This window comes from Carassius gibelio, chromosome A8 (genome assembly GCF_023724105.1).
Source record: "Carassius gibelio isolate Cgi1373 ecotype wild population from Czech Republic chromosome A8, carGib1.2-hapl.c, whole genome shotgun sequence".
Taxonomy (NCBI): Eukaryota; Metazoa; Chordata; class Actinopteri; order Cypriniformes; family Cyprinidae; genus Carassius; species Carassius gibelio.
Genome location: NC_068378.1, coordinates 14487943 through 14498525, shown reverse-complemented (window position 1 = coordinate 14498525; position 10583 = coordinate 14487943). Strand labels below are relative to the sequence as shown.

Sequence of the window (10583 nt, the reverse complement as noted above, 5' to 3'; positions counted from 1 at the left end):
TTGAAGACAAATTTACAGACTCTATCTACCTATCTGTTTAGAATAGCCTACACTTTAAAATGTATTTAGCATTTAGCTTTCCTTATTTATAAACTTTTATATAGTGTACATTAGTATATTTTATATACTTCGTCCTCTCTCATTTAAATAGTTGTACATGTAAAATGATGAAGTTATTATTTCTAAAATCCCGACTAACAATTTAAATGGCAAAAAGCCGCTGTGCTGCTACTGGCTCTAAAGCGGAAATGACGCATTGCCAGTCGGTGGCGGGAACGTGTTAGGTACTGTATTCAGAAATGACCGCAGTCTTCAAAGCTAAACAATTTAAACCTAAGATATTTAATTGAATTAATAGTCGAGTCACTTACGCAGTTCAGTGTTGTATTTATATCATATATCGATAGGGTTATGAGGCTGTCCTGAAGTAGAATCCGGCCGATGTAAGACCTCGCGAGACGGAGGATTCTCATAACGGAAAATACTGTTATTAAAATGAGCTTTTTCAACCTAGACCGGTTCCGCTTCCAAAAGGACAACGTAGCCGAAAGTCACTGTAAATCGCCGGGTGGATCAAACTCGGATAAGGAAAATCAACGTGGTAAGAAAAAAAACTGCCATTTTCCAACAAGGGCTTTGTTCAGCCTTCATTTCTACCTAACGTTACACGGGGAGCCGGGGGCCGTAAACGTTTTTTTTTTGTTTTTTGTATTTCTCTGTGATCGTGTTGATAAGAGCTGGAATGCGAGTTTGTATTGTACTGTGTCAGTAATGTTAAGCCCATTAGCAGGTTCTGAGTGTGTGTGGCCAGTGGGAAGATGGTTCTCTTTTTTCTGTTATGGGGTTGACAATGACTCTCGAAATAACCTACTCTGTTTTTGTTTACCAGTAACGTTATATCAGACCTTATTTACAACATACTAGTAGTATTCGTCATGTCAAAGATGCAGTCACGAGATATTGTGTGCCAAAATGTCTTGATTCAGTATTTCATTTTTTTTTTGTTCCCAGCCCACCAAAGAAAGACAGATGGTCGATGTGCATCAGGCAAGGCATCGAGACATGCTTTAGAGAATGTTTCTGCTGATGACAAAGTTGTCAGGACGGGCAAGTAAGCAAGACTTTATTTTTCATCAGAAGTGAATCTGCAGCACATCTTTCTTTGGACACATTAGCTACTCCACACATTCTCTATAGATTTAAAGCTGACTGATAACATAATGAAAGTTAATTGCAAATTTTGAATGTTCACCTTTAGACGCACTCTCTAGTGAACGCATACATCTATTTCACAGGGATGCAACATCAGTGACCAATCACCAGTTGAGCAAGGAAATGGAGGACAAAATCATCAAACTAATGGAGATGTTCCCTCAGAAGAACAAGAAAGATCTATTGGAGGTAATGAGTTTCTCATCGATGTAACATCAATACTTAAAAAAGCAGGTGAACTAGAGGTGTGCGATATAACTATTTTTGATCATGGATGATTAAACTATCAACACGATCTGCTTTTGAAGAAATATCTTAGTACCATGCTACAGCACACACTCTATCAGCTCCCGCTATGGCGCTTCCGTCTCAATGTACAGTACAATATACAGATTTTTATCTTCACCCACTTTGGCCTAAATATCCGCCATTCTTTTTGCTACTTTAATAAGGCTTTGTTTTTTTTAAAAAAAAAGGGAAATCATTTGGGCTGTACTGCTCATACAAGTTGCAAAATTATAAAACCACCATGACAAAGAATCGGGATAGAATCGTGATTTTTCAGGAAAAAGAAAAAAAGATTGTGATGTGATACATTTGCAATATCACCCACCCCTGAGGTGAACGTTGTAGATTTCATGCTCTTGTGTTACTTTGTGACAGGTAGTTGAAAGCACCAGCACGCTGGATGGTGCTATAGCACATTGTTTGATGGTTTATGGAGACGACGGTAAGGCTGTTTTTATTATTTGCATGGACTATTATTTGCAATTCTCATAGGTCAATCACAACCTTTTTATAAATGCAGATTCAGGCAGACAGAAAGGCAAAGCGAGATATTGTGAAGATGCTGATAACGATCAGCCAACAAAGAGAAGAAAAATTGTGGTGAGTTTTTTTTAAACCCTACATCTTTCCCATGGCCTTATAGACAGGGTAAGCGATTTCTGGTGGCCAATGTTGACATCTGAAATCACCAAAACATATATATGTATGTATATATGTATGTATGTCTACACGTGGCACGACACAACAAATCCCTGACAGAAAACTCTGCTGCATTCATTGACACAAATTTCAAATGATTTTCAACAATCAGTTTGTCGCGTCCAGTGTACAAACTTTAGCCGTTGCAGCATGCATCTGATGTAGACACGGTGTTACTCACATACTGAGCATTTTTTTTTTTTTTTTATCACTTACCCTGCCTTTAATGTGATGAACTCCTTTTTAAATTGCTGTTGATTTGTGAATTAGCATTTAGATTCAGAATCTGAGGAGCAGGAGGAGGATTCTGATGATGAGGAGAGTCAAGAGCCAAGCAGAGAGAGGCAGGAGGCGCTGCTGAAGAAGCTGAAAAAGAAACTGCCTGATATTGAAAAAGAGGTAGGCTAGAGGTTGAAATCTATATTGATACAAGAGTACTGGAATATTCTGGAGTCTGTGTTTTCCATTTCACTAACAGGTCTTGAGGGATGTCCTGAGAGAGCATGACTGGGACTATGAGAATGCCTTGGGGTCACTGCTTGTGTTTTCATCAACGGGTGATTAGTACTGCATTTCAACTACAATTAGTTCAAATACACATTTTAATAATATATATATATTTATATTAAATTATTATATATTTAATATGATCTGATTTAAAGCTATCTATGCCTCACCACTTTGAATTCAGATTCAAGTTCACCAGAGGATCAGAGAAAACAAAAGTCGGAATCATCTCACTCCAAGGAAAAAAAGGACAAGAGCTCACAAAAGCCTGGCAGCTCATCTAGTCTGTCAAGATGGCTGACAGCGGTACCGTCTCCTGTGCCAAAAGTTTCTAGTGTGTCTACTCCAAAAACACAAAACTCAACAGTCAGCAAAAGCATGACCAAGAACACATCCTTTAAACAAAAGAGGCATGATGAATGGCTGTTAAATGATGTCAGTGCCTCTGAGGATGAAGAGGAGATTGACAGTGATGTTGAGAGTATCTCTGATGATCTGGACTCAGAGGATGAGGACAGCATCTCTGGCAATCTCCAAGACAAGATCATTCAGTTTCTCCAAGAGGCTTCCCTAGATGAGCTGTCTCTAATATCTGGCTGCTCAATCAAAAAAGCCCAGAAGATCATTTCCCTGAGGCCTTTCAACACCTGGAAAGATGTGGTAAGAAAGTAATGGGTGCAATCCGCACTGCAATGTTAATCGTCACTCTGAATTCTGTTATTGTGGTTGAATGACACTTGAAGTGCTCAAAGAGGATTAGTTCTTTTGGCTCTGAAGGCAGATTCTTATTTGTCAGGGTTGTATTCATGCCCACTGACAGGATTTATCTAATTGTTTAAATGGTGGTTAAATCTGTCACACTATTTTAAAATGTTTGGGTAACAAAATGGGGAAATACCAAACCATTCTATGCACTGAATTCTGTGCCATTGGCTATCGGTAGACAATACTGGTGAACCATGCTGGTGAAAAGGCTTTGTCTGACATGGCAACTCCCGATTGAGAGAAACAAACCAAAAGTGTGTTAGCAAGCCCTAATTGATACAGAAGTGTACATTTAGCTATATTAACCATTTGGCCCACTGTGAAAGTGCACTAATGTTGTTCTGTTTCTTTCAGAAAGGGCAGTTCTATAAGGATAATGGCCTGTCTATAGACCTGGTACATGGCTGCAAGGTTGTCCTTAAGGAGAGGCAGGTGGTTAAAGACCTTATGGGAAGATGTGAGAAGATTTCAAAGAAAATGACTAAAGATGTTACTCAGGTCATAGAAGCAGGCATGGGCTCCATCAAGCAACCCAAAATCCTGAACAGCAAGTGAGTTTATCTATTCTCATTATACACACCTGGGATATCCGGTTATGCAACTGTATTTAATTTATAAATGTTCTTGTTTTTACTTCTTTTAGTTTTAAACTCCAGCCATATCAGCTGATCGGCTTGAAATGGCTGATTCTTCTGCACCAGCACCAGCTGAGTGGCATCCTGGCAGATGAAATGGTGAGTCACTATCATATTGATTTCAAAGGCATGAAATCCAAGAAGGTTTCTGATTCCTTTTAAGCACTATTATCGTGGATATTGGTTATAAGTGATTTGATCTTTCCACAGGGGCTGGGTAAAACTATTCAGGCCATCTCATTTCTGGCTCATTTGTATGAAAAAGGAATCAAGGGCCCTCATCTTATTACCGTACCCTCGTCCACCCTGGGTAAGAGACACTTATTTCAGTGGGAGTCTAACATATAAACTTGTCCCTATATAGTTCCTTGAAATGATGCATTTCTGTCTTTGCAGATAACTGGGTTCGTGAGCTGGGTCTATGGTGTCCCAGTCTTAAAGTTCTTATTTACTATGGTAAGTTTGTTTGCAGGCAAGCACATTATGCTTTAAAATTCGTATAAGTCTTTATTTTTTTATGTTATTTTTAAAGATGAATTGAAAAGTTGTTTTGTATTTATACCTGTAGGGTCTGTGGAAGACCGCAGATACTTGCGACAAGACATCCTCAGTGGCTTAATTGATTTCAACATCATAGTATCCACGTGAGTATAAGATGGCTCACCATATTGTTTTACATTACTTTAAAATTGTTTCCCTGATTATGAATGAAAGTAACTTGCATTCAGTGGTGTTAACACTTGCCTGTTCATACTTTGTATTAGATACAATCTCACTATAGGGAATGACAATGACCGCAGTCTGTTCCGCAAGCTGAGGCTGAAGTATGCAGTGTTTGATGAGGGCCACATGCTGAAAAATATGAACTCTCTACGCTACCGCCACCTCATGGCCATCAATGTCAGTAAACATGTGTCATAAACATTGTAAAGATGATTTAAAGAAATGCTGTTCACTGCCATTTTTCTCTTTTGGACTAGTTTGGGAAGTGCTTAATGAAAGGAAGGGTAGTAAAGTTGTACTTATTTATGCTAGGTGGTACGTTTGTGTCTGTCATCTACAGGCTGAGCACAGATTGCTGCTGACAGGAACACCTTTGCAGAACAACCTGCTGGAGCTCATGTCCCTCCTGAACTTCATCATGCCCTCCATGTTCTCCAGCAGCACCTCACAGATCTCCAAAATGTTCTCTACGGTACATACTAGGGATGACCTGTTTAGATCATTCCAAATAAATAAGTGATCAATTAATTGTTAACTTGTGGGGTAGTAGTGGCCTAGTGGTTAGAGAGTTTGACTCCTAACCCTAAGGTTTTGGGTTCGAGTCTCGGGCCAGCAATACCATGCCTTGTGCCTTTGACTTCATCTCCAAAATGTTCTCTACGGTACAGACTAGGGAGCAAGGCACCGAACCCGGGCGCTCCCCGGGCGCCGCAACAGCATAAATGGCTGCCCACTGCTCCGGGTGTGCGTTCACAGTGTGTGTGTGTGTTCACTGCTGTGTGTGTGGACTTTGGATGGGTTAAATGCAGAGCACGAATTCTGAGTATGGGTCACCATGCTTGGCTGTATGTCACGTCACTTTTATTTTTAACTTTAATACTGCAAAATGCCTCTATTGTAGTGGCATATAGTCACCGGTATGACAGGGTGTGCAAATGCTACTCAATCCAGCTTCCTCACCCCAAATGAAAGGGTTTTTTAGTTTAATAAAAGGCCATAACTACATTTGGGATCGTTTTACTTTAAATGCAGGCTATTGTTGGCTGAGTGAGTGACTGAAGTGACATGTGGTCAAGGATGCATTTAAGTATACAGTATGCTCTGCATTTAACCCATCCAAGTGTGTGCACACACTTCGTGAACACACACCCGGCGCAGAGGGCAGCCATAATGCCGCAGCACCTGAGGAGCATTTTGGGGGTTCAGTGACTTGCTTAAGGGTCTCACCTCAGTTGTGGTATTGAAGGTGGAAGAGAGTGCTGGTTATTTACTCCCCTCAACAACAATTCCTGCCAGACTTGAGACTCGAACCCGCGACCTTCAGGTTACAAGTCAGACTCTCTAACCATGAGGCCATGACTGCCCTATACATCCTGTCACAGAATGGTTTAATGTTGCTCATTGTATTTTAAAACACAATCAGATTTTTTGCAGTTGACATTATCACCATTTAAAATAAAATGTTCCCAAACGTAACTGCGGTGCATGGGGCTGTGCCGTGCAGTCAGTGAAACTCTTTCACCGGCAGTGCTACCGCAAAACCCACTGATGCTCATGTGAAACATTTTTATGCGAGTATTATGACACGAGAGGTACAAAACTTAGTTTATAAGAGAAATAATGGGTCAACAAGCAAATGTTACATCATCACCATGCTTTTGGATCCATGGCGTTCTAGAAGTATTCTGTGAGCCCATACATTTAGATTAAGCCATATGCAGCTTTGTCTTCTGTTTTGTGGGTTGGTCACAAATTTCTAAAAGTTTTATATTGATTGTTTTTCCTAAATCCTCACTGTCTCACCCTCTTAATTTTATGGGTTTGTTTTCTTGTCATTCACTTTTAATACCTGTTCGTGTATCTTTTACCGTGGTAAGATAATTTTTTTTTTGACCATATCCTTTTACTTCCCAAACATATAGCATTGTTATTCTAAACTAATCTTATTATTATAAAGCAATATCATGGGATTTAGTCTTTATCTCTCGTCACATTGAATTTCAACACCCTTTGTGCTTGTTAGACGAGGCATGACATGCAGAGGGTGGAAAGATTTTGTGGCGACAAATTAATTCCATTGACTTAATTCGTTTCCTCATTGTAGTTAACTCAAGGGGTATCTAAAAAACAAATTTATGGAATATGGGCCATGGCAACAAATAAAGTTGTTGGAATCAATAATTTAATTAGCTTTTCTGACCATTTACAAACAGTGTCATTTGCTTTGGAATATTGGGAGAAAACATGAAGATATGAGAAGAGATGGGCTCTCTTATGAAACAATAACCAGGGGAAATTATAAAGAAACATGATTTGGATACTAAATCTGTTCCTTTCCATGTTAAAGGACTATATATTTTTTCTATTTTAATGGACTGTTAAAGTTTGAATCGCATTGTGTAATTAGTACATTAGTGAATTATTTGGGCCAAACACCCAGCTCCGTCACAGTCACTCACAGCCGCTTCTTCACGACTGCTGCACTTGTTTTGCGCATGAGCCGCACACACGCCAAAACTAAATTGCTTAATCGACCATCAATAGCTTAAATGGTTTGCATCTTTTATCGACAAGTAATTGATCGACAATTAATCGTTGTCATCCCTTGTACAGACAGTGTGCAGATTAAATCTAATTATAATACTCAATGTGCCATCTTTCAGAAATCTGTCTAAATGTTATTCAATTTAAGGACCATGGAATCATTATAGACAGAATGCCATCTCATTTTCTGTACATATGCTTGTTTTCAGAAGTCATCAGAGGAAGAAAGCAGTTTTCATAAGAAAAGAGTTGCACAGGCCAAACTTATCATGAAGCCATTCATTCTGAGACGGGTCAAGAGTGAGGTAGACACTTTTTGTCACTGTGATTATGATCTGATCAGATTCATTATTGAGAAAATCTCACAGAGATAGTGATCCATTGAAGTAAATTTATCTACATTAATTCCTTTGTACTGAAAATTCCTTTGTCCAGTATATATTTCCCCACCATGATTGTGACTTTGCAAATGTCATTCTAGGTGTTGAAACAGCTTCCACCAAAAGTGGAGAATATTGAAATGTGTCCCATGAGTGACGCCCAGCAGAAGCTGTATGACAAACTTTTCAAAAGACTAAAGAAGACTCCGAATGGAGACAGTATGTGCTGTTCATTTTTATATGCTAATGTGCTGTCTAGGAGCATTGCACTCTTTTTGTTTGCCAATTGTATTCAGATTTTACAAATTATACAGGGACTGTCAAGAAAATGTTCCTTTGAAGCTGGAGGATCTGAAAAACAAAGTGGGAATGTTGAAAACCATTTTCCCTACTCTGAATGTTTCCCACAATTCCGATCTTCTCTTTGTCCTCAGAGCGGGAGCTTTGCAATGTGATGATGCAGTTGAGAAAGATGGCTAATCATCCATTGCTGCACCGCCAGTACTACACCAGTGACAAATTGGCTGCCATGAGTAAAGCCATGCTTAAGGTGAGGACTGGGAGAGGAATGTGTAGAGGAGGCTGAATAATAAAGATTGATTTGTGGATTTAGGAACTAAATTGTTTAAAATGAATCCAGTCCTGGTAATTTATTTGTTCCAAAAATGAAAGTAAAATTAAAAAGTACTCATCCTTAAGTTGTTCCAAACCTGTATGCGTTTCTTTTTTCTCTGCTGAACACACAAGAATAGTTTTTGAAGAATTAACCAAACAGCTTCTGGTCCACACTGACTTCACTAGTATGATCCCCATCCTTTCCCCAATACTGCATACTGTTGTTGAGCTGACATGGTTCTGCTTTTGTTAGGAGCCGACACATTTTGATGCAGACCCTGCGCTGATCCAGGAGGACATGGAGGTGATGTCTGATTTTGAGCTGCATAGTTTATGTAAGCAGTACAGCTCCATCGGCAGTTTTCAGCTGAAGAAAGAGCTCCTCTTAGACTCTGGGAAGTTTGCACTTCTAACCAAAACACTCTCCAGGCTCAAAGAAAAGGTTTGTCTGGATGCTGTTTAAAAGTCTCACTTGAATTTAGTTTGTTTTATTGTTGCCGATTTGTTTAAAACAACTTTCTTTTTCTTCAAGGGTGATAAGGTTGTCCTTTTCAGTCAGTTCACCATGATGCTGGACATTGTGGAGGTTCTGCTCAAACACCTTGACCATCAGTTTGTTCGTCTGGATGGTTCTACTCCCATGGCAGAGAGGTGAGCATTATTACAGTCTTCAGTTCCTCATGGGAGATGTTTTTTTTTAACCGCCTTAAATTCAGATTGTTGTTTTTTGCATTTGATGTTCAGGACTGACTTTCCTCACTGTCACTTTACAAGTAATGAAATGCAATTGATTAATCATTCAATATCCACTTTATCTACATTTAATGGATCAGCATTTTAGCGTAAATGTATAAATTCAGACACCGCTTTGCACACTACACTTTTTTTTTTTTTATCTGGAATAACTAAATATATTCAAGTAGGAAGCTGCCTGTCTGAACAAATCTAATTCAACTCTTGTGGCTTCTCTAGGATTGGTCTCATTGACAAATACAATACAAACCCTGACATTTTTGTGTTCCTCCTGTCGACCCGGGCTGGGGGGCAGGGGATCAACCTTGCCTCTGCAAACACCGTGATACTGCATGACATTGATTGCAATCCATTCAATGATAAACAAGCAGAAGATCGCTGTCATCGAATGGGGCAAACCAGGCTAGTATAATCAAAAGGAAATGGAGTTCACTCTAAAGAAGGACGTCTGGTTCATGATAATGTTTTTGTGTCACAGGACAGTGCAGGTGATCAAGCTCGTCAGCAGAGATTCAATTGAGGCCTGCATGCTCCGTGTGGGACAGGAGAAGCTGAAACTGGAACAGGACATGACCACTGATGGAGGTGAGTGTCCGTACACATCCTCGGTCAAACCCAGGGTCACAATTTATAAAAATACTCCATTACATTATAGTAGTAGTAGAGGGTGGTATAACCAAAATCTTGTCACATTACTGAATAGTTAATTGTGACAGAATATCATTGAAAAATGTGTATATATATTAAATATTAAATATATTAAATGGTTTAATTCCAATTTTGGACGATCCAGTGAAATTAATGTGTGAAACATTCATTGTGGTGGTTTTTACTATATTATCACTTATGTATCTGTTTTTTCACTATATATTAAATGCTCTTTAATTCTTTTTTTGCTCTGTTCAGATGAGGACGGTGCTATAACTGAACAAATGGCAGAGCTGCTCAAAGTCTCACTAGGCCTTTGAAACCTGAAGAATGTGAAAGTCAGAGAGGTAGTTGCTTGTGCATTTCCCTCCACTGATCCAAGAACAAACACAGCAACTTGAATCTGATTCGATGTGGTTTTGGTAAAGACTAGCACTTGTTTCTTTTTTGTTTTTTTCTTTCAATGTCCAAATATTAAAAGTCAGTAATTGCACAAAAATCTTGGACCAGTGTACTGGCTGTAGAGGAGGTCGTGTTACTCAGGGATCACCTGAAGTACCAAGTTAATATTCCACACTGGAGATCTGTCGTATGTGCCATCTCACCTACCCAGCTCAGTTTAGCCCACACAGGACTGGTGAGTTGGTTCCAGATTTGTGACCTTATCAACTAAAGGCACTGCTGCAAATAACTTGTTATACTTGTACTGTAACCATTTTGTTGCTTAATGTGTATCTCTTTGTATTGTGTTTTCTAAATAAAGATAATTGTCATTTCTGTAAAATTAAGATTTTTGATTGATTATTGCAAGTTG

The 10583-nt window shown here is 39.1% G+C and overlaps 1 protein-coding gene across 5 annotated transcripts; it reads left to right on the top strand.

Annotated features, from left to right (window-relative positions):
- Positions 1-238: 238 nt before the first annotated feature.
- LOC128018547 (SWI/SNF-related matrix-associated actin-dependent regulator of chromatin subfamily A containing DEAD/H box 1A) lies at positions 239-10553 on the top strand. 5 transcript variants are annotated; one of them, XM_052604123.1, is made up of 24 exons: positions 239-284; positions 408-601; positions 1012-1111; positions 1296-1401; positions 1876-1942; positions 2021-2100; positions 2470-2598; positions 2678-2756; positions 2891-3366; positions 3826-4022; positions 4115-4205; positions 4317-4416; positions 4503-4562; positions 4675-4750; positions 4871-5006; positions 5170-5301; positions 7583-7678; positions 7855-7972; positions 8188-8303; positions 8622-8810; positions 8901-9019; positions 9341-9523; positions 9600-9706; positions 10028-10553. In XM_052604123.1, the coding sequence occupies exons 2-24, from the start codon at positions 496-498 to the stop codon at positions 10087-10089; spliced, it is 2925 nt and encodes a 974-aa protein (XP_052460083.1). In that variant the 5' UTR covers positions 239-284; positions 408-495; the 3' UTR covers positions 10090-10553. The 5 variants fall into 5 exon arrangements, with proteins under 5 accessions (XP_052460083.1, XP_052460085.1, XP_052460084.1 ...); XM_052604125.1 differs by having other exon boundaries at positions 241-443; positions 515-601; XM_052604124.1 differs by having other exon boundaries at positions 241-601; positions 10028-10116; positions 10251-10553.
- The last annotated feature ends 30 nt before the right edge of the window (positions 10554-10583 follow it).